Source organism: Labeo rohita, chromosome 16 (genome assembly GCF_022985175.1).
Source record: "Labeo rohita strain BAU-BD-2019 chromosome 16, IGBB_LRoh.1.0, whole genome shotgun sequence".
Taxonomy (NCBI): Eukaryota; Metazoa; Chordata; class Actinopteri; order Cypriniformes; family Cyprinidae; genus Labeo; species Labeo rohita.
Window position 1 is genome coordinate 2,450,336 of NC_066884.1, and position 25,613 is coordinate 2,475,948.

General features: G+C 32.4%; 1 protein-coding gene across 2 annotated transcripts in view; it reads right to left on the minus strand.

The window, feature by feature from the left end:
* LOC127178374 (mannosyl-oligosaccharide 1,2-alpha-mannosidase IA) overlaps window positions 1-25,613 on the minus strand; it is a 292,115-nt gene that overhangs the window by 98,882 nt on the left and 167,620 nt on the right. For both annotated transcript variants that reach the window (XM_051131220.1, XM_051131219.1), the window contains exon 3: window positions 18,516-18,631. In XM_051131220.1, coding sequence (XP_050987177.1) covers window positions 18,516-18,631 — 116 coding nt within the window. The remainder of the gene's footprint in view (window positions 1-18,515; window positions 18,632-25,613) is intronic.

The window sequence follows — 25,613 nt, forward strand, 5'->3', positions numbered from 1 at the left end:
ACATGTTAATCAGGCTATATATATATGTTAGCAATATATAAATCATGCTAACAACATGCTAGCAACAAGCTAGTAACATGCTAATCATGTTAAAAACATGCTAGCAACATGTTAGTACGATGTTAATCATGATAGAAACATGCTACCAACATGCAAATCTTGCAAACAACATGTTAACAACATGCTAATCATGTTGCCAGCATGCTAGAAACATGTTAATCATGTTAGAAACAAGCTAGAAACATGCCAATCAGGCTATAAGTATGTTAGTAACTTGTTAATCATGCTTACAACATGCTAATAATTTGGCAATCATGCTAGAATCATGTTATTGATTTGTTAATCATGCTAACAACATGCTAGTAACATGTTAATCATGCTAACAGCATTGTAATCAGCCTATAAAAATGCAAGTAACTTGGTAATCATGCTAGAATCATGTTATTAACTTGCTAATTGTGCTAACAACATGCTAGTAACATGCTAATCATGCTAGTAACCTGTAAATCATGCTAACAACATGCTAATAACATGCTAATCATGCTAGTAACCTGTAAATCATGCTAACAACATGCTAGTAACATGCTAATAATGCTAGTAACCTGTTAATCATGCTAGCAACATGTTAATAACTTGCTAATGATGCTAGCAACATGCAAGTAACTGGCTAATGATGCTAACATCATGCTAATGATGCTAGCAACATGCAAGTAACTGGCTAATGATGCTAACATCATGCTAATGATGCTAGAAACATGCTACCAACATGTCAACCATGCTAACAAGCTAGTAACATGCTAATCATTTTAAAAACATGCTAGCAACCTGTTAGTACCATGCTAATCATGCTAGAAACATTGTAGCAACACGTTAATAAAGCTAACAACATGCTAATAACATGTTAATCATGCTCGAAACATGCCAATCAGGCTATAAATATGTTAGTAACTTGCTAATCATGCTAACAACATGCTAATAATTTGGCAATCATGCTAGAATCATGTTATTGACTTGCTAATCATGCTAACAGCATTGTAACCAGCCTATAAAAATGCTAGTACCTTGGTAATCATGTTAGAATCATGTTACTAACTTGCTAATTTCATGCTAACAACATGCTAGTAACATGCTAATCATGCTAACAACATTGTAATCAGCCTATAAAAATGCAAGCAACAAGCTAATAATGCTAAAACATGCTAACAACATGTCAAATTGTGTCAGCAATGTGCTAAATCATGCTAGCAACATCAACTTTCATACGTTTACACCTGCTTCAAACTTTCAGGCTAGGCTTTCTCCAGTCAGCTGAAATTTTGTTCTCAAAATGTACTCATCTAGATTAAGAGTGTACCATCAACATCACGAGAGATGATCAACGCATGAACCAAACTTATTTTATTTTTCTGTAACATCACCGTAGCATGGAAACATCACGCACACTCGTTCATGTCACTAGAAGCACCAGCTCTCTTTAAGAACAAACGGCTTTCGGTCGCATCAGTCTTAAGATTTCACAAGCCTCTTCGTTCACTTGGGTTCAACATCTTCACTGGCTCCAGCAGCGGAGGATCTGGCCACAGACAGCATGAGTGATACTCTCATTTGGCCGTTCTTCGGAGGCTAATTCCCATCACTTTCAGGTCACCTTCACTTTAAGGAGCTCATTCCTCACTGACAGCCTTCAGAGACTCTCATTTATTTAGATAGAGCTGGAACACAGATGGATCCATTATGTTGAGGGTATCAAGAGGCTACTTTGAGAAGAACATTTCGACTTGTTGGAGTGTGTAGTGCTTTTAAAGGGAAACCGTGCAAACTAAATCAAACGCGGCAGCCTGAAATGAATCATACGGTGAATTCTATATATAGAAAATATATTTAATACATATTAAATCTCTCTGGTCCTAAACAACACCATGCAAGCAACAATAAATCTCCTCCGGGCAGTCCTCTGGACATGTTTCAAGCCTATCCACTTAAATGCTTCCTGGCAAATTAAAAGACAAGGTTCATAATTAAGACAGACCCACCAGAGTAATTAGACCCAATTACAGCCAATCGTCCTCCTCGCAATCTCTCTCCCTGCATTACACTTACGTGTCAATACGACGGCGAGCGGAAGAGAAAGTCATTACCTGCAGCGACTGCAGGCTGTTCAACCCTTAGAGTGTGATTTTTCTGAGTACGTCCCAACTTCCACTTTCAATAGAAAATATGTCAACAGGAAAAATGGTGCAGGGCTTGATTTTATTTTACACAACAGAGCACAGCAGAGAGCGAGCGCTTGTTCAGCAGCCTCACTTCCAGTCATTTTCTTCTCAGAAACTCTGAAACCAATCACAGTACAAACTATGATTTGAAACAAGGAAATAAAGAAACTTACAAGCCTGCATACTGTATTTTTACGAGGAAATGGGCTAGAATCCCATTAGGCCCATTTTGCATAGATACTTACTGAAAGAAACATACAATATTAATGTATTAACAGCATCTAATATTTACGTTTGAGTACATAACATAAAAATTCCTATTTACAAATATGGAAATCATGGCGTTAATATTTTTATTTTTATTTTATTGTGTTCAGTCATATTAAATACATTTTTAATTAAAAAAATATTAAATATTTTTTAATATTTTTTCTATAAAAACATATTTTTTCTGTCTGTCATGTTTTCTTTATACTGTCCTTATTTATAGGAAATAGTTAAAAATATTAGATTTGGACAATATGTATGTATGCATGTATTTATTTATTTATTTATGTTTGCATTAACACTCACTGAAACAAAAATACAATATTGATGTATAGACACAACATCTAATGCTTAAAATATTTACATTTGAGCAGATTTGAAGACATAATGCACAAAGCCTTATTTACAAATATTGTCATGTTTTCTTTATACTGTACATATTTTTAAGAAATAATTAAGCAATATTAGATTTGGAGACAGGAGTGATATAACCAGCTCCAAATAAATAAATAAATAAATAGTTAGCATTTATTTATTTATGTTTGCATAGACACTCACTGAAACGAACATATAATATCGATGTACTGACAGCATCTTATGCTTAAAATATTTATGTTTGAGCAAATTTAAAGACATACTGATAATATATATATTTTTTCTGTAATCTGTTGTCATATTAAATACATTTTTTAAGTATTTTTGCAATAAATGATTGTGATTGCATTTATCTGTGTGTGTGTCATGTTTATTTTATACTGTCAATATTTTTAAGAAATAATTAAATATATTAGATTTGGAGATAGGAATGGGATTAGCAGCTCCAAATAAATAAATGTATTTATAAATATTTGTTTATTTGAATTATATATATATATATATATATATAAAATATTATAAAACATTAAATATTATATATAAAAAAATAATAAAACTGTCATTGAAGGCCTACATATTTCTGTCCATTACATTTCTAAATTATTTAAAAAATAATTAAAATCTAAAATCTAAAATGTCTACAGTGATTTTATTTATATATTTATGTTTGCATAGACACTCATTGAAACGAAACATACAATATTGATGTATTAACAGCATCTAATGCTTAAAATATTTACGTTTGAGCAAATTTAAAGACATAATGCACAAATCCTTATTTACAAATACTGAAATCATGGCATACATTTTTTTATTTTCATTTTATTATATTCAGTTGTCATATCAAATACTTTTTTTTGTTTAAATATTTTTCCAATACATTATTGTGATTGCACTTATCTGTGTCTGTCATGTTTTCTTTATACTGTACATATTTTTAAGGAATAATTAAAAATATTAGATTTGGAGAGAAGAGTGGGATTAGCAGCATAAATAAATATTTTTTTTGTTATGTTTGCATAGACACTCACTGAAACGAACATACAATATTGATGTATCGACACAGCATCTAACACTTAAAATAATTATGTTTGAGCAACTTTCAAGACAATGTACAAAATCCTTATTTACAAATACTAAAATCATGGCATTTTATTTATTTATTTTTTTAATTGTATTCAGTCATATCAAATACATTTTTTTAAAATATTTTTGAAATTATTGTGATTGCACTTGTCTCTCTGTCATGTTTTTTATACTGTACATATTTTAAGAAATAATTAAAAATATTAGACATGGAGATAGAAATGGGATTAGCAGCTGCAAATAAAAAAAAAAAAAAAAATAAATATATGATTTTTTTTTTAAATTTAATTGTATATATATATATATATATATAAAATAAAGCTGTCATTGAAGACCTACATATTTCTGTCCATTACATTTCTAAATTATTTAAAAATTATTAAAATCTAAATTGTCTAAAATGTATTCAAAAATGGTAAAGATGCAAAAAAAGCTAAATAAATAAACATTAAAAAAAAACTTGATATAAAGGATTCTGTAAAGCTGTGAATACTTAATAGTGTTTACATTTTTAGATATTGTCAGTGCATCCATATTGCACATCTCAGCATCTATCCAAATGATCAAAAATGTATGTTGTACCAGTAAATGTTATGTACTAACACCTGTGAGACCAGGCTGACACATCCGACAAAACTATACATCTATACAATATACATCACCTAGATGAGTCATCAGTATTTCTGGTTTGTTTTCCTCAAAGAGGAAAGCTCAAATGTGTTGCCTGTGCAATCAGTCGTTCAGATCCAGACATGCACAAACTCTCTTAGACTCAACTTTTTGTGATTTACACTTTTTCCCTCTCCTCTTCTCTGCTATCGATTTTTCCCCTCACCTTGCAGTCAAGCCTTGAGGAGGACGCAGGCGTGGGCCAGATGATTTTGTATATTTATATCTTTTAGTTTCAGGTCACCTTCATCAATCATGTATTCCCACTATTAAAAGAAATTATTCCCGGCCAGCAGAAGCACCTATCTAACTATAGCATGAATTATTAATACATTGACTCTGGTAAGGCACAAGTCTGGTGGGAAAACGTGCATTAAAACCACAAAAACACAGAACATCTGACCTGAGAATGAAGAGATACATTTGACCTTGTGAAACGCTCATGCTGATATTTATCACAACATAACGTTGCCAGTTTAATTAAAGTTCATTTTCAATTAAAGTTCAGTGCATTTAAAGGAATAGTTCACCCAAAAAGTGAACATTTCCTGAAAATGTACTCACTCTCAGGCCATCCAAGATTAGGATGAGTTTGTTTCTTCATCAGATTTGAAGAAATATAGCATTCCATCACTTGCTCACCAATGGAGGTGAATGGGTGCCGTCAGAATGAGAGTCCAAACAGCTGATAAAAACATCACAATAATCCACAAGTAATCCACACCACTCCAGTCCATCAGTTAATATCTTGAGAAGACAAAAGCTGCTTGTTTTTAAGAAATAAATCCATCATTAAGATGTTTTAAATTTCTAAATATGAGTCCATAATTCATAATGCTTCCTCCAGTGAAAAAGTCCATCTGCTGTTGTCTCTCACATCAAAATCCAACCATATATTTGTTTAGAGCTGTTTTGGCTTGTAAACGGTGTTTGATCTGTGCAGATTTCTCTCCTGATTCAGACCAGACCACTTTTTCACTGGAGGAAGTGTCATTATGGATTATGGGCTTGTATTTTACGTCTTAATGATGGATTTGTTTCAGCTTTTGTCTTTTCAAGATGTTAACTGATGGACTGGAGTGGTGTGGATTACTTGTGTATTACTGTGATGTTTTTATCAGCTGTTTAGACTCTCATTCTGACGGCACCCATTTACATCCATTAGCGAGCAAGTGATGGAATGCCACATTTCTCCAAATCTGATGAAGAAACAAACTCATCTGTATGTTGGACGGCCCATTTCCAGCTCATTTTCATTTTTTAATGTCAATATAGTTTTTAATAATTGTATAATTACATCATTTTATAAAATATAATAATGAGTTTTCTTTGCATTATGATAATGACAATTGGGAGGTAAAATATTAAATTAAAATTATGCTACAATCTGTGTCATTTTAGCATCACAGGGATTTAAAAAAAAAATATTAATATTTTGATTTAGCTTTTAATTTAACATTTTTATTAATTAAATTTTTGTTTGTCATTTACTTAATTTTTTTCTGTTTTAGGTGTTTTAATACATCTTAAGTTAAATTAATTACAATTAATATTTAGAGCTGTTTTGGACTGTTTTGGCTTGTAAACAGTGCTTGATCTGCGCAGATTTTTCTTCTGATTCAGACCAGACCACTTTTTCACTGGAGGAAGTGTCATTATGGATTATGGGCTTGTATTTTACGTCTTAATGATGGATTTGTTTCAGCTTTTGTCTTTTCAAGATGTTAACTGATGGACTGGAGTGGTGTGGATTATTTGTGGATTATTTTGATGTTTTTATCAGCTGTTTGGACTCTCATTCTGACGGCACCCATTCACCTCCATTAGCGGGCAAGTGATGGAGTGCTGCATTTCTCCAAATCTGATGAAGAAACAAACTCATCAACATGTTGGACGGCCTGAGGATGAGCACATTTCCAGCTCATTTTCATTTTTGGGTGAACTATTCCTGTCAGAGTAAATGGAGCCTATGATGCATCTGATTTCATTTGCCGCACAATCTCCAGCACGTCGACGTGTAATGGTGAGTTAATTAAAATCACAAGCAAACAAACCTGCCATAGCCACATTGGATAGTCTGTTCACACGTCACCCGCCGAGGGGATTCTACTGCGGCGACAGACAACTGAGGATCAGATTCAACTTCATCAAGATCAAATTGAAATTCATTAAACTGCAATCTGGAAGACTAATTGAACTATTAAGAAATAAATAGAAGTCTGGAAGAAACACTGAGGAAAGATTTTGAACACACATTTATTTGTCGCCAGGGGCCTTCGAACGCCTGCGGTGTGATTTACTCACGGCTTTGCCATCAGAGGTTTTGTTTGGTTGTTAAACTTTAGTGTTTGTAAAACTGATATGAGCTGCAAAGGTTTGCTGGAAGCTGCTTTAAACTTCACTGCAGAACTGCCTTTAAACTCTGAGTCAATAAACACTTACTCAAATTTGACACTGTAGAGGAACTTTCTCATTCACGGCTCAATATCAAGCCTTAGTTGAAGTTATTGACTGCTTTTTTAGGATGAATCACACATATTCTGTCATGAATCATGTCCTGGATGGAATAACTTTTGAATCATATTTTTGCATACAAAATGAAGCCTACTTCAACCATTTTTGACACATTTTACCCCCCAAATTCTCATTTTTGTAATGCATTTTTTATTTTAATTAACATTAAAGGCAGTATAAACATAGCATGTTGCACATACCAAAATTAAAATACCAAAATTCTAAATACAATTCTAACTGTGTAAATTGTTAAATGCATAAATTAATATATTATATATTTAATATGTAATAATATAAAAATAAATGTATAAATGTTTATTTGTTCATTTATTTATTAACTAATTAATTAATTAATTCATTTATTTATTTAAATATTAATTTTATTTATTTATTTATTTATTTTTATTTATGCATTTATTTATTGCCTCCACATTTCATTTTTAGGTTTATGGTTGTCGGCACGTCACTCAACAACAGCGGCCATCACCTTTTAATTTTAAATTTTATTTTTTTATTTAAGAATTTATATAATTTTTTTTTTCATTTATATATTTATTTATTTGTTTATTTATTTATAAATAAATATTTAAATAAATAAATGCATTAATAAATATTTCAATAAATAATTACATTTAATTAATTAGTTATACATAAATAAATAAATAACTATACATTTATTTATGCTTTCAATAATGAAATGATGCCTTTAACAATTTATTTATACATTTCAATATTTAGGTAATTATTTAATTTTGAGTAATTTGGCCCTATATAATTGTTATTCATATTTTTAGTTTTTAGTTTTATTTTACTTAAATGCTAGTAATTTGATACTAACTTTTGGGTTTTTGTCATTTTTATTATTTGTGTTTTTAAATGTCAATATGGCTTTTAATATCTGTATTATTATTTAATTTTATAAAATATTGTAATGAGATTTTTTTGCATTATGATAATGAGAATTGGGGGTAAATTGAAATTTACATTTAAATATACCTTAAGTAATTGAATAAATGATTAAATATTAATAAATACCACTATAGTAAATAAATAATACCAAAATAACAAAAACCTAAAGAAAAAAATCTCACAAAAAAATCTCTTAAACTTCAACAAAATTTATAATGAAACTAAAAAAGCTAAATTATATATTAATAAAAAAATAATAAATTTAGATAAAATATTAAACATTTTTAAAAAATACTATAATAGTATATAAATAATACAAAAATAACAGGTAAGTGATTTAACATTTTATCTTAACATTAAAACTTTTTTTTTTGATCATTTTTGAATTTAAATTTCAGCTGAATTGAATTTGAACTGAGGTAGCAAATGGGATACAGAATTTTTAATTTCATTTAATTTCAAATATTTAAATTTTCGCCTATATAAATATGAGTTAATGTAAATAATAATGTATTTCGTCATATCTAATAAATTAAGTTTTGTGTTACAGATCAGAGGAACACTGCATTTCCTGCAGCGACTGCAGAAAAGTGTTAGAAAATCAATATCAGTCTCCGATTTCCCAATCCCAAACTTCCCAAATACCGCGACCACAGAGTCGTGAACCACACAGAGTCAAGAGAAACCTGAATACACACACAATCTGCACCGGCTCCAGATGCACGAACCGTATTGAGGGAAACCCCATCAGTTTCTGCTCTCACTCTCCTCAGATGACGCCCAGGAGAGACTCTCAGCGAGGAAGTCTCCATTCAAGAGCTCAAAGAACACGCTAATTATCCGCCCTCTTATTTTGCCTCTTCAGAGGATGCCTATCTTCCCGTGGAATATCATTTGCGCTCTATGGTTAGATAAGCAATAATGTCAAATGCTCATTCAGAATCAAATCTCTGAAAATGTCAACCGTGTCCATGCAGAAACGCGTCTGACGTCTGTCATCTGCTACTGAGACTGAATGTTTCAGAAGCATGAAATATTCCAGACTAATTGATCCTTCGCTAAGCTCCGCCCCCTCAGTTACTGTCACTCATTCAGACGAGCTGTATATGGGACGTCCCATAGGAGCAAGCTGGAGATTTTTATTTTTTATTTTTGGTTTTCACTACAGATACTGTAAAGTTAGAGCATTACATGGTTAAAAAACTTCAGAGCTTCTTACAGTCACTGAAAGAGAAAAGCTTCATTTGCAAGTGATAGGGCTGATGTTAACTAAAACTGCTAAAAAAAACAATAATAATAATAACTGAAATTAAAAACTTTTAGATGAAAAACGTAAACAAAAAAAGTTCAAAATTAAATTGTAAGTCTAAACTGAAGTACTAAAATTACTAAAATAAAAATTAATTCTATATTAAATATATATATTAAAAAAATAATGAAAATGACAAAAGCACATATAAAATGTCTAAAAGTTAAAGTAAATTTATATAAAATTATTCAATAATAACAAATGGCATATTAGAATATAAATAACGATGACGTAACAAAGGCACATATAAAATGTCTAAAAGTTAAACTAAAATTAAATAATCTAAATTATATATATATATATATATATATATATATATATATATAAAATAATAAAATTATTCAATAATAACAAATTGCATATTAGAATATAAATAACGCTAAAATAGCAAAACCTACTGAAAATAACAAAAGCACATAATAAAATGCATAACCTTAAACTAAAATTATGAAGAAAACTAATTATATAAATTATATATTAATAAATAAAATAAATCGTTGTATATTAATACACGCCATAATAGTATAAATAATACTAAAAAAATATTAAATAAAACCTAATAAAACCTAATGAAAATATATAAATTGTCTAAAAGTTAAACTAATATATAAAAATTAAAACAACAAAAAAGCTAAATTACATATGAATAAATAAAAATAATAAATGTATTAAATTTAAGTAATTAAATAATTAAATATTAATAAATATCATTATAGTATACAAATAAAACTAAAATAACAAAACCTAATGAAAATAATAAAAAATAAATCTCTAAAACTTAAACTAAAATTATAATGAACACTAAAAAAGCTAAATTACATAATAAAAAAATTTAAAAAATTAAAAACACATTTAGATAATTTATTAAATATCTAAAAAAAAAAAATCTATATAAAAAACATTAGCATTAACACTTTTGGGGGGGGATAATTTTTGTAAAAGTCCATTTAAAACTATCCAAATTGTGCGCTATTCATAACTGAATTGGATTTAAGTTGGGTTTAATTGAATTTGAACTAGCAAACAGGATACAGAAATAAAAAAAAAAAATATGAGTTTAGTTTATATATTTCATCATATTTAATACATTTTCTTTTATGTTCCAGAGCTGAAGAACACCACAATTCCCAGAAAGCATAACCGCTGATGAATTTCTCTGAATCCCGTAAACGAATGTTCCTGTCATTCAAAATCCAATTGGCCAATTCAAATTCCCGTGAATTGAAAGCGAGACGATTCTTCGAATCTCATTTTAGGACTGCGGGACGAGTGAGGTGATGAAGAGCTCTGAGAGCAAACGGAGGATCTTTATTTGCTCTGAATCAAACAGGGCTTCCATAGCAACAAGCTCCTGCTGTAGAAGAAAAGAAAGAGGAGGAAGTGAAGCATGATGCAGACAATGACAGAATCCATCCACTGCCTGTAGGACTTCATTAATGCGTCTCCATTTGTTCTGCCGTGCTGGATTTGATCTGGAGACCGGCGGAGAGGAAGAGGGCCCTCATGTCTGCTGTATTCACCGCACACAACATCTCACACAATCACAGAGATCTGAGGACACATGCTTCACAGAGACACTCACACAACAGAGGATGCTGGACACAAAACAACACACACTGAAGACATTCAGCTGAAATGACCGACAGGAATTTTATTTATGGAGCGATTTATGCTTTTTAGAGTAGTCAGCAGAATATTCTAAGAATGAAGAGACTTTCTGACTGATATTAAAAGACATATATGGAGCACTGGATTTGTGCAAAATTCAAGATTTAAGAATTGGCTCTCCTTTTATTGCTTAAAATTGGTTTGAATTGACCACAACACATAAGAATGATTTGGAATTCTTAAACTTCAACAAGGTTGGTGCATTTCTGGGAACTGAAGTGATTTTCCACCATCCACAAAAGCTAGTTTAATAAATATGATACATACTCTTTAACCATGGTATTTGTATCAAAACTGATTTTCTTAAGGGATTTGTTTTTGTGTATTCTTTCTTTCTTTTTTGTTTCATTTTTATAACTGTACTGCCTTAATGGTTTGATGTTTTGTACTGTTTAATAAAAAAGATATCAGAAAAAAAAAAGCGAAACATGCTCCAAGTCCCGTTCTGAAACAAATGATTCACAAACCCGCACCAAAGTCTCAATCTGAATCAAATGATTCATGAACCCGCACTGAAGTTTCAATCTGAATCAAAAGATTCACGAACCTGCTCCGAAGTTTCAATCTGAATCAAAAGATTCACGAACCTGCTCCGAAGTTTCAATCTGAATCAAAAGATTCACGAACCTGCACCAAAGTGTCAATCTGAATCAAAAGATTTGCAAACCTGCACCAAAGTCTCAATGTAATGCAAATGATTCACAAACCCGCACAGAAGTCCCAATCTGAATCAAAAGATTCACGAACCTGATCCGAAGTTTCAATCTGAAATTTAGCACCAAAATCTCAATCTGAATCAAATGATTCGCAAACCCACACTGAAGTCCCAATCTGAATCAAAAGATTTGCGAACCTGCTCCAAAGTTTCAATCTGAATCAAAAGATTTGCGAACCTGCACCAAAGTCTCACTGTAATGCAAATGATTCGCGAACCCGCACAGAAGTCCCAATCTGAATCAAAAGATTCACGAACCTGATCCGAAGTTTCAATCTGAAATTTAGCACCAAAGTTTCAATCTGAATCAAATGATTTGCGAACCCACACAGAAGTCTCAATCTGAATCAAAAGATTTGCGAATTTGCACCAAAGTCTCAATGTAATTCAAATGATTCGCAAACCTGCACCAAAGTCCCAATCTGAATCAAATGATTCATAAACCTGCTCCAAAGACTCAATCTGAATTAAATGATTTGTGAACCCACACTTAAGTCCCAATCGAAATCAAAAGATTTGTGAACTTGCTCTGAAGTCTTAATCTGAAACAAATGATTCGCAAACCCGCACTGAAGTTTCAATCTGAATCAAAAGACTCACAAACCTGCACCAAAGTCCTAATCGGAATCAAAAGATTTGTGAACATGCTCCAAAGTTTCAATGTGAATCAAAAGATTCACAAACCTGCACCAAAGTCCCAACCTGAATAAAAAGATTTGCGAACCTGCTCTGAAGTCCCAATCTGAATCAAAAGATTTGCAAACCTGCTCCGAAGTTTCAATCTGAATCAAAAGATTCACGAACCTGCACCAAAGTCTCAATCTGAATCAAAAGACTGGCAAACCTGTACCAAAGTCTCAATGTAATGCAAATGATTCGCAAACCCGCACAGAAGTCCCAATCTGAATCAAGATTCACGAACCTGATCCGAAGTTTCAATCTGAAACTTAGCACCAAATGATTTGCAAACCCACACAGAAGTCTCAATCTGAATCAAAAGATTCTCAAACCTGCTTTGAAGTTTCAATCTGAATCAAATGATTTGCAAACCCGCAGCAAAGTCCCAATCTGAATCAAATGATTCATGAACCTGCTCCAAAGTCTCAATCTGAATTAAATGATTTGTGAACCCACACTTAGGTCCCAATCTAAATCAAAAGATTTGTGAACTTGCTCTGAAGTCTTAATCTGAATAAAATGATTCGCGAACCCACACCAAAGTCCCAATCTGAATCAAACGCTTTGCAAACCCGCTCCAAAGTCTCAATCTGAATCAAATGATTCACAAACCAGCAACGAAGTCTCAATCTGAATCAACAGATTTAAAACCCGTTCCAATCTGAATCAAATGATTCATGAATCTGCACCAAAGTCCCGTTTTAAAACAAATGATTTGCGAACCCGCTCCAAAGTCCAGATCTGAATCAAATGATTCACGATGCACGCTCCAAAGTCTCAATCTGAATCAAATGATTCAGTATTCACTTAATTCACTATATTTCAAATATAGTGAATTAAGCTATAAACTCTGTCATAATAATGCACAATTTTTCCATCTAACATGTATTTTTGAGCTATAGCAGTTCAATAGGAATCAGGTGAAAGCATCCAGTCATCTCATATCATTGAAGTCAATGTTACATTTATCTGTATATATTGTAATAAATATTTGAGAAAATTATTGTTGTATTAGTCTATATAGAGTGATAACTTCATGGGAACATTAGCAAAACACTCGTAACACTCTCAGGTGTGAAGCAAAGTGTTGAGTCACCTCGAAAAAAAAGTGCCAGTCACTTTAATGAGCTGAAGAAGCAGAGCCAATCAGCTCTGCCATGAGAGTCACCAACAAGCGAAGGCGTTTCTGCACGCATGAGAATCTAAAAGACTGAACAGGGCAATCAAATCAGAGACGGTAATAAGAAAATGCTTCTTGGAGAGCAGAAATTCCCTCCAATTACCCTTTATGTTGAGACTGTGATTGGCTGATTTGAAGCGAGCGGCGGTGAATCACATCAGCAGCACAGAATGGAACTAATCAGATTATCGTCCCGCAGTATAAACACGGACATTAGGATTCTGCTCTGTTTGCGTTCCAAAAAAACCCAAAAGTCATTCCCCGGAATAAATTCATTCTCCGACCTCAAGATAAACGCTCTCGACACCGTCCTGGTCGCTCGGCCTCATGCTAAAACTAGGATTAACTCACAATTGCTCATTTCAGCCCACGCGGGTGTGAAATGCACGGAGTCATTCTGCTCACGGACGACGGCTATTTGGAAGACAAATCTCTGCGTCGTTCTACAAGATCCGTGCTGCATCACATTTGACTGGCTGGATCTGGAAAGTCATTCGTTCTTCCTCTCGTCTGACCCGATCGCAACCCTCAATCTCGCTCGCCTTCGCCTCCAAACGTCCGATATTCCCGCCACGCAGATCCATCAAACATCTGACTACACACTTTAGACTGCAGACTGAGTTACACACACACACACACACATACATATTTATGAGCTACAAACATCTCAGGGAGGAAGAAGAAATGCAACGAGCCACTTAAGTGTCTGATTGGTATCGGCGGAGGAGCGGAGGAAGAAACTGAAGAAGTGCTGAGGTGTGGATTTCTGCTGGAATTTTTCAGGCTGAGTGAAAAGCAAAGTGTGAAAACAAAGTTCACTTATTTTAAAACAGTTTTAAGCATTGTAACACAACATTAGTTCAACAAATAAGTTTGTAAATTACATTTCAGACCTTAATAAATAATTAATATGTCTAATAATGTTTTAAGTTGTTTTTTTTCCTCTGCAAAGGCAGATTTATTAAAAATATATACAAAATAAATTCACTAAAATACTAAATATTATCTGAACAATATTTGAATAATATCTCTGCTAAGATAAATAAATTAAATAACAGTAAATAATAAAATAAATAAACAGTTTGTCAATAATATTTATGTAATTTAAATAATTAAATTAAATAATATTTAAATTAAATTCACACAATATTCCCACTAAACATACTGAATAATATACAAATATTTGAAGTAATTAGTTCATAATTATCCATAAAGACAGATTTAATAAATAAATAAATAACAAATAAATAAACAAACACATAAATAAATTCAGAAAATATTGTCAAAATTTACCAAACACACTAAATAATATTTAAAAGAAAAAAAAAACTCACATAATTGGTTCAAATAAATCTGCACAATATTCTGTCAAAAATTACTAAACGTACTAAATAATATCCAAATATTTGAAGTAATTAGTTCAATGTTTTCTCCATAAAGACAGATAAATAAATAAATAAATTCAGAAAATATTGTCAAAATTGACCAAACAAACTAAATATTTGAAAACAACAACAACAACAAAAAAAACTCACATAATTGGTTCAAATATTTTCCTCTGTATTGAATAAATGAATGAACAAATAAGCACACAAATAAATTAATATGCACAATATTCTATTCAAAACGTACTAAACATACTAAAAAATCTCTCTGAATCATATTTGAATGAGTTTTTTTTTTCTCCACATAGATAGATAGATATACAAATATGCACAATATTATGTCAACATTTACCAAACACACTAAATAACATTTAAATAAAATTCAAATTGAGACACTTTTATTCAAAGTGTCCAAACGAATAGAATAGAATAGAATAGAATAGAATAGAATAGAATAGAATAGAATAGAATAGAATAGGTGCTAGTATTAATTGGTCAGGTTTAATGACAAAATTAAAAGTTTAATAAATGTGCACAATATATGTCAGAATTAAATTAAAAACAAAAAAAAAAAAAGACTAAAGATGGGAATATATTATCTACTGGCGTGTCTGTCATTAAACTTTGAACTGACACTAGGAGGCGCTAACAGCTGTTCAGCTGCTCAAACGGTCACAGCCTGGTGCTCACTGACGGATTGGCCTGGCTGAACTATCGGACTCTAAGTCTAAACTTTTGATTTGTTGACTATAAGTCTCTTCCTCACTGATACAGATGCATCGACTGCCATCTTCTGCGTCGATTAGAGACTCTGTGGCGTGGTTCCCCAATCACAGAGCATGACGGTCGTGCGCCGAAGTGCTCTGCTCTCCATCAGTGAGCAAATTGTCAGCTAAAGAGCGAAGACTGCGGCAAGAGATTGATTGATAGCTGCAGGAGTGACAGATGAGGCTGACTGTCTCTATTGCAAAGTGTGCAGAGTAAATCTACACTGTGTGTCTTCATGACAAAAACGCCATCAAACACCTTATCAGACGCTTTACTGCTACACCACCGGACTCTGAGCTCATCACATGATACAGAGAATGAGAGAGAGAGAGACAGAGACACAGAGAGAGAGAGAGAGAGAGAGAGAGAGAGAGAGAGAGATTGTTGCTGATCCTGCAGGACGTTCATCACAGTCCTGCCACTGAGATCTTAATTACTGCACAACTGTGTGTGTACAAAATTCAGAACAGGATGAGGAATTTACTGAATTGCAATTTAAAGAAATTCAATAAACGTATATATTTCATGTATTTCCATAGACACTCAGCAGGACCAATCAGATGGGATCATTCATATGCACCACTGAAATGACATTCATAACAGCACTGGTGCCTTTAATGAACTGCCAAAAGAGCTTCAGGAAAGATCCAAGCAGTTTGCTGCCTTGCATCAGAATGCAATAAGAGCGTTCTGCTTCAGCAATGACAGCAGCTCAAACACACCAATGACACATTTAACAAGCCATTTTACACTGTCACAAATTTCAATATCAAGAGTTAGGAAAGTCACACTTTGAGTCATCAAAGTAGAAAAGTCCAAGTGTTACAACCCAGATGAACTAGATCTGAAACAGCCTGTTTCTATTTTTATAATGCACAACTATTCCAGATTTATCTGAAATAAAAGCAACAGCCGAGCAACTTACACAACATCCTATTATTCTAGCAACACCCAAGCAACTATTCAAAAGACCTAAGCAACAGCCTAGCAACATCTCAGTATGATTGCAACATTTAGAGTGTCTAAGCAACCACTTATCAAAGGCCTAGCTTCATTCTAATATCATAGAAACACCCTAGCAACCATTCAGAACACCTAAGTAACCCATTTACAATACCCTAGCAACTGCCCACAACATTCTTGCATCCTAGCAACACCCTAGCAACCATTGAGAACACATAAGCAATTGCACAGCAACTACCTGCAACATCCTAGTATCCTATCAACACCCCAGCAACCATTCTAAACACCTAAGCAACCTTTTAACAATAACCTGACAACTACCCACAACATCTTAGTATCCTAGCAACACTCTAGCAACCATTTAGGACACACAACGCTGGAATAGCAACTACCCACAATATCCTAGTATCCTAGTAACACCCTAGCAACCATTTAAAACACAAGCAATGGCACAGCAACAACCCACAACATTCTAGTATCCTAGCAACACCCTAGCACCCATTAAGAGCACATACGCAATGGCATAGCAAGTACCCACAACATTCTAGTGTCCTAGCAACACCCTAGCAACCAACTACCCACAACATCCCAGAATCCTAGCAACACCATAGCAACTATTAAGAACACATAAGCAATGGCATAGCAACTACCTGCAACATCCTAGTATACTAACAATGCCCTAGTAACCATTTAGAACACAATCAATGTCATAGCAACTACCTATGACATTCTAGAATCCTAGCAACACCATAGCAACAATTTAGAACACATAAGCAATGACACAGCAACTACCCATGACAATTCTAGTTTCCTAGCAACACTCTAGCAACCATTTAGAACACATAATCAATGTCATAGCAACTACCTATGACAATGTAGAATCCTAGCAACACCCTAGCAACAATTTAGAACACATAAGCAATGGCACAGCAACTACCCATGACATTCTAGCTTGCTAGCAACACCCTAGCAACCATTTAGAACACATAATCAATGTCATAGCAACTACCTACGACATTCTAGAATCCTAGCAACACCCTATAAACAGTTTAGAACAAATAAGCAATCGCACAGCAACTACCCATGACATTCTAGTTTCCTAGCAACACCCTAGCAACCATTTAGAACACATAAGCAATGGCATAGCAACTATTTACAACATCCTAATGTCCTAGCAACACCCTAGCATCCATTCAGATCACCTAAGTAACAGCCTAGCAACTACCCACAATATCCTAGTACCTAGCAACGCCCTGGCAACAATTTAGAACACATGAGAAATGGCACAGCAACTACCCGCAACATCCTAGTACCCTAGCAACCATTCAGATATTCTAAGCAACAACTTAGCAACATCCTCGCAACATGACGGTAACTTTTTCAAAGGCTCTAGTTGTGATCTAATCTAATGAACTGTAGCTTACCTTTACACTCCAAGTCTTAGTTTGCGCTCAGCGCCGTCCATCAGTGAGTGAACGCTCTCTCTAAACTACTGTAGATGTCTAATATCACAGAACGATTCGTTAAAGAAAAAAAACTCTCCAGCTCATTCTTTAAGTCTTGAATGCACTCTGAAAGAACCAGTCCGGTCAACACAAATTCACAACGGAGGCCTTTCATCCACTCGCAAAATGTTTGATTTGGACCAAAACTGTCTCAATTCCCTGGACTGGATGTTGGTTAAAGGAAACAATTGATTCCAGGGCAGCTCTGGATCAATAGAAGGCTTTTACACAAGTGCTTCAGACAGCATGAGATTCACAGCTAATTCAGAGCTGCTAATCCACAGCAGAACAACCCAACTGTGTTGACTCACCGAGTTCAGGTCCAAGTTGTTTTGGACCCATTCCTTGGCTTCTTCATACTCCTCCATCAAACCCATGATGTACAGCGTGTCCAGAGAATCCACGATAGAAGCTCCTCTGAGTCCACCTGCAAACACAACACGCAACACATGTTTACATTTAAGAAATACACAGCAGTTCTCAACTGGTTTAGTTTCAGATAGCAGATTTTATATATGATGCCCCAACAATGTACTAGCGGTTTATCAAACAAAAGTATGTAATGTGACATGTAATGTGTGTTCTTGTGAAATGTGACTTAAAAACATGAGCATAAGTTGACACATCTGCATAAATGAGCAAATCACAAGTTGAACATACAGTTTCCGCCAGTGAATAAAAAAATAAAGGTAATTTTGACTTTTTATCTCACAATTCTAACTTTTTGTCTCAGAACTGCATAAATTTGCAATTCTGAGAAAAAAAGTCAGAATTGTGAGATTATATAAACTTGCAATTTGCAAGAAAAAGGTTAGAGTTTATATCCTATTCTGAGAGAAAAAAATCTGAATTGGGAGATGAGTCACAATTATGTTTTATTTTTTTTATTTTTTATTTTTATTTTTAAATCAGTGGTGGAGCAGAAAACATTAGATTTTTTATTAGTATTAGCCATAATGTTGGTTTGGGATTAAATTATATTAAATTATAACCTTTTTGGTTCATGTTTTGTTGCTTTAAGAGTTTCACTAGCTGAATCTGAAATAGCGTTTTTTTGTCATAATATTTAATTTATATCAATCTAATATAAATTAAACAAGTACATTTGTAATCTCAAAGGTAAGTCTCTAAAAAGTTCACCAAAAACATCAAGGTAACAGGTAACATTTCACTGACACTGGATGATAATAAATTGGTAAACATATAATTTGTTTAATAAAAAAGAAAATAAATTAAATAATTAAATTAAATTAAAATAACACCAAAAAAGTAAAGAAAAAAACTCAAGAAAAAAGAAACACATTAAAACAATAAAAACTAAATTTAAGTACATTTCAGACAAAAAGCAGGGATTCCCAAACTTTTTTGCCAAAATATTTTTTTTAAAGTCCATCTTAGATTTTGAGTTAACATTTCAATAATTTAACAATACATTCACATGTTCACAGTTCATGGGCTGATGGTCAGTAAATTAATAAAATATATCACTTTTTATATGGTTTCATTTTACTTTTTCATGTTTTTTTTTTATGACTTAAGGTTGTACTTTTTATTTTAAAAATATCTAAATTAATTTTAATGCACAGAAACACACAATGCTCATTATAATAATTACATGCACACATCAACAAAATCAACACATGCTCTTAGAAAGGACAGTACACTTCAGGATTTAGTGCTTTTAAAGGCTTAAATCTTTGCTTAATCTTTCACTGCCCCTAAAAGTAAACACTAGATGATCTAAATATTAAAACAGGCCAAATAAAGTGTAACTAATAACTAATGACATAATGCACTTTTACATTTAATGCACTTTTTTTCAACTTTGCATTTAACTTACACATTTTTTTTAGTTCATGCAATTCCTTCACAATGCTAAACTGACCCTTTATTGTTGCAGAAAGTAAAAAGTTCACCAAAAATCTCAAGGTAAGAGTTAAAATGTCCACTGACATTGGGTGATAATAAGCTGATATATACTTTGTTTAAAAAATGAAATAAATTAAATTAAATTAAATTAAATTAACACCAAAAAAGTGAAGTGAGAGTACATTTCAGACATTATAATAAAAAAGCAGGGACTCCCAAACTTTTTTGCCAAAATATTTTTTTAAAATCCATCTTAGATTTTAGGTTAACATTTCAATAATTTAACAACACATTCACATGTTCACAGTTCATGGGCTGATGGTCAGTATATTAATAAAATATTTCAGTTTTTATGCTGTTTTATTTTATTTTTTCATGTTTTTTCCATTTTTATGACTTAAGGTTGTACTTTTTAAAAAAAAAAAAACTAAATTAATTTTTATGCACAGAAACGCACAATGCTCATTATAATAATTACATACACACATCAACAAAATCAACATGTGCTTTTGAAAAGGACACTACACTTCAAGATTTAGTGCTTTTAAAGGTTAAATCTTTGCTTAATCTTTCACTGTCCCTTAAAAGTAAACACTAAATGATCTAAATATGAAAACAGGCCAAATAAAGCGTAACTAATATAGTTCTGACATAATGCACTTTTACATTTAATGCACTTTTTTTCAACTTTGCATTATTTTTAGTTCATGCAATTCCTTTATAATGCTAAACTGACCCTTTATAGTAGCAGAAAGTAAATAAACTAAACAAAAGAAGCAAATAATATAAGTGAAGTGACCGTGCACGGGTTTCAAACAGCAAAACTTCTCGTCCCTTACTCCCTCGTCTCACACGACGAGCCCCGCGACTCCAGAGCTTTAGCGGCATTTAATTTGAAGTTATTAAATTCACTTCACACCGGTAATGAAAAATATTTCCGAGGCTTTCATTTAATTCACTCGACCTTAAATGAGATTGCTCGGGCTTCAGCCCCTTTAATGTGGAAAATGCGGGCAAAAAACAAGCTCTTTTTATTGCTCCGGGAAAGCGCGGGGAGGCAAGTCGGCCCCTCGGAGCAGATGAAAAGCATATTATATGTAGATACACGACGCTGACAAACAGTGAATTATTTCATCCGTCCAATGGGAACAAATGAGGCAATAAAAACAATGCGTTTCAACCTCAAAACATACGCAGCGTGTCGACTCCCAAAATCCCCGCCGCTGCACATTTAATGAGCATTTCAATTAGGAGCTTAAGAACTGTGAAAACGAAATGAAAAACCAACACCCACAGGCCACAGCCTTTCCCATGACCTCCCTAGAAATGCTGCGAGAGGATTTGAAGAAACCGGGGTGCGAATGAGACGTGGCGTAAAGCGAGCCCTGGGCATCGTGTGCCAGGGTGATAATGTGATGCAACTGTGAGCAATGCTGCATATTACACGCTGCTATCAAGCCACGCTGCACAAAAACACCAGCGTGTGCATAAAAAACAGGTCTACAAGTGAGCAATGGGTTTAGTAAATAACAGATGAAATGCTTCAGACTCCTGCAGGTAAATGCAGACGTTACATCAGTTTGGATGCACGTCAAGAACATTAAGTAATGAAGAAAGCATTGTGCGATAAACACGTAAACCTCGCAGCTTGATCGTATCGTGACCATCAAGAGCCGGACGCTGAGTTTGTGTGACCCACAGCATGAAAACAGCCATAAAAATCACAAAACAGCTTGCATTATTTATAAATAACAATGCATTTGAGGTCCTGAGGTGGACGTGTGATCTTCGAGTCACTTGTATTAGCAGGTGTCAGATTATCATTCTTTCCATTCCATTCAAACCATGTGTTGTGTTTCATTTCTTAATAAAGTCACACGCCAACTGGTAACTGAATCCAAAGCCAATTTAACTTGCAGTTGGCAGTCGGCAAGCGTTCATTTTGGAGCCTGAGCGTGCAGCTATGCGTGTAAATGTTTATTTAGTGTAAAATGTTCATTGTAAACGAGCAGAATTACGTGCAAAATCTGTTTTAGAAATTAACATATTATTTTTAAAAAATAAAAGTGAAAATGCATTGAAAATCAGGTACAGCAATGTGGAAAAAATGAAAAAAAATACACTTAAATAATTTACATATTCAATGTAAAGAAGCAGAATTATGGGCAAAATCTATTTTAAAAATTTGTTTTCTAAATTAACAGATTAATAAAAAATAAAAGTGAAAAGGTATTAAAAATCTGGTACAGTAATGTGGAAAAAACCAACAAAATATCTACATATGCAACGTAAAAAAAAGCAGAATTATGTGCAAAATCTATTTTATAAATTTGTTTTTTATAAATTAACATTAACATTAATAAAAACATTAAAGTGAAAAGGCATTAAAAATCTGGTACAGCAATGTTGGAAAAAAACAAAATATCTACATATTAAATGTAATCAAGCAGAATTAGGTACAAAATCTATTTTATAAATTTGTTTTAGAATTAACAGATTATTAAAAAAAAAAAAAAGCGAAAAGGCATTAAAAATCTGGTACAGCAATTTGGAAAAAGAAAAAAAAAAACATTTCCATATTTTTAATGCCTTTTCACTTTTATTTTTATTTACTAATCTGTAAACAAATTTACAGAATAGATTTTGCACAAAATTCTGCTTGATTACACTGAATATGTTTTTTTAAGTATATGTTATTTTTTCCACATTGCTGTACCTGTTAATTTATAAAACACATTTATAAAATAGACTTTGCATGTAAATGTTTATTTAGTGTAAAATATTCAATGTAAACAAGCAGAATTATGTGCAAAATCTGTTTTAGAAATTAACAGATTATTTTTAAAAAAATAAAAGTGAAAATGCATTGAAAATCAGGTATAGCAATGTGGAAAAAATAACAAAATACACTTAAAAAATTTACATATTCAATGTAAAGAAGCAGAATTATGTGTAAAATCTATTTTATAAATTTGTTTTATAAATTCACAGGTACAACAATGTAAAATACACTTAATCTATATAATCAATGTAAAGAAGCAGAATTATGTGCAAAATCTATTCTGTAAATTTGTTTTATAAATTAACAGATGAAAAAAGTGAAAAGGCATTAAAAATCTGGTACAGCAATGAGGAAAAACAACAAAATACTTAAAATAACTTAAAAATGTGCGTATTTAATGTAAACAAGCAGAATTTGTTTAGTTTTTCAGAAGTGAAAAGGCATTAAAAAGCTGGTACGGCAATGTGGGAAAAAAACACTTAAAAAAAATGTAGATTTTCAAAGTAAACAAGCAAAATTATTTGCAAAATCTATTTTTATTTATTTTTTATTGTTTTAATATAAATTAACAGGTACAGCAATGTGGAAAAAATAACATATACTTTTAAAATGTACATATTCAATGTAAACAAAGACTTTTTGCATTTTGTGAATATTATGTGAATTTTTTAATCTGTTTTATAAATTAAAAGACTAATTTAAAGAATAAAATTATATGGAAAGAATGACGATAAAATGCATTTTAGAAAACGTACATAGGCCTATACATTGAAACATGTAAAAATAATGTAAAAATGAAAATAAAAATAAGAAAGAAAGAAAAAAAAAAAAATATATATATATATATATATATATATATAGTATATATTAAGTTAATAAAAAAAAGAAGAAGTATACTTAGGCTGCACTTATCTGATTAAAAAAATATAAAAACTATAAAATTGGGAAACATTATTTGATATTATTTGAAATATTATTTTTAACTATTTGATATTTAATATCTATTTGATATGTGAATGTATTGTAAAATGCAATTTATTCTGTGATTAAAGTTGTGTTGCCCAATATTTTTGTGGAAACCATGATACTTTTTTTTTTTTTTTAGGATTCACAAATGAATAGAAAGTTCAAAAGAACAGCGTTTATTTAAAATAGAAATCTTTTGTAACATTCTAAATGTCTTTACTGTCACTTTTAATCCATTTAAAGCACCTTTGCTGAATAAAAGTAATAATTTCTTTAAAAAAGAAAATTCCATGTATGTCTATGTGGTAAAACTACAGCTTTAAAGTTGAATTTGTTGAGTAATATGGGACTGTCACAATGTGCCACTTGGTTTCGGTGTAGATTAGATAAATTTGAAATTGTGATCATGTATTACGGACCGTCTCGGTACATCTTGGCCCCGTGTGAGCGTCTTTATCGCCTGTCCGGCACACAGTCTGCTCTCGATTCTCTCTGCAGTACATCAATCTTCTTTATCAGTTCTAATCACGCTGGACGTCCCGGGAGCAGTTCGTCGTTCCTCATTTCCCTTCGCCCATCGTTCCTTTCTAATCAAGCTTCACGCCCCTCCGAGAGCACGGTCCAGCTTAACCTTTGACCCCGGAGTAATCCCGATACGGTCCGGCTAATGAGGTCAGCGGCAGAGGACGTCAAAAGAGACGCGGCGCTGCGATATCCCGGAGTGATTACGGATCCGAGGCGTGTCCCATTTCCTGCTCCTCTTATTAGTAACAGCGCGGCGTACGGCCGAGCGCGATCAGCCTCCTCTGGAGACTCCGGGCCGGAGACGCTCGCACGCATTTGTCACTTTGAGAGCCGGTCGGGGTTTAATCTGAGGCAGAGACGGCAAACGATCGAGCGAGAACGATAGCACGAGCGCTGACTGTCACGAGATATCTCAGCACATCTCCACATCTCTGTCTAAACCTGTGACTTCAGCCAGGTTTGGGCCGATGTGAAGTCAATCTTAACCCTTCCGTCGAAGCTCTAATCATGTAATCTGGTGCTGTTACTGGTAATTAAAACTACTACAAACTGTTTTGTTCTTCAAAATGATAACATAATAAAAATACATATAAAACAACAACAACAAACTACTTTTAACTGAAATAAAAAAGATAAAGAAAAATAGTAAAGAAAAAAATCCTAAACATAAATCTTAAATTAAAACATGATAAAAGCAAATTATAAAATTACTTAAAATTAAAATCTTTATATTAAAATAAAAATGGAAATATATGAAAACATAAAAATAAAAGTGAATATTAATAAAATATTAATTAAATAAATATAGTAATAAATACTATAAAAGTATAAAAACAATACTGAAATAAATGTAGTCTAGTCTATGCTGTGTTCAGAATGGTACATTATCATTAAAAAATAATAAATCAATAAATCAATAAATAAATATTTTTTTATTCACAGAGAAATGGAATCAAATAACAACAACAACAATCCTCTATCCTATAAATTTGTTCTAATTTCATATGTAAAATATTTCTACTGTATACAGTTCCTTACTTTTTATTTGAAATTATTAATTCATTTGTTTATTTATTTACATATACATAATAAATAAATACATTTATTTATTTGTTTATTTATTTATATATAAATAAAAATGTATTAATATTTATAACAACAAAAATCCTACTTAGATAATTTAGTATGTAAAATATTCTATTACTGAACACAATTCCTTTTTTTTTTTTTTTTTTTTAATCAAATTTCCCCCCAATAAATAAATAAA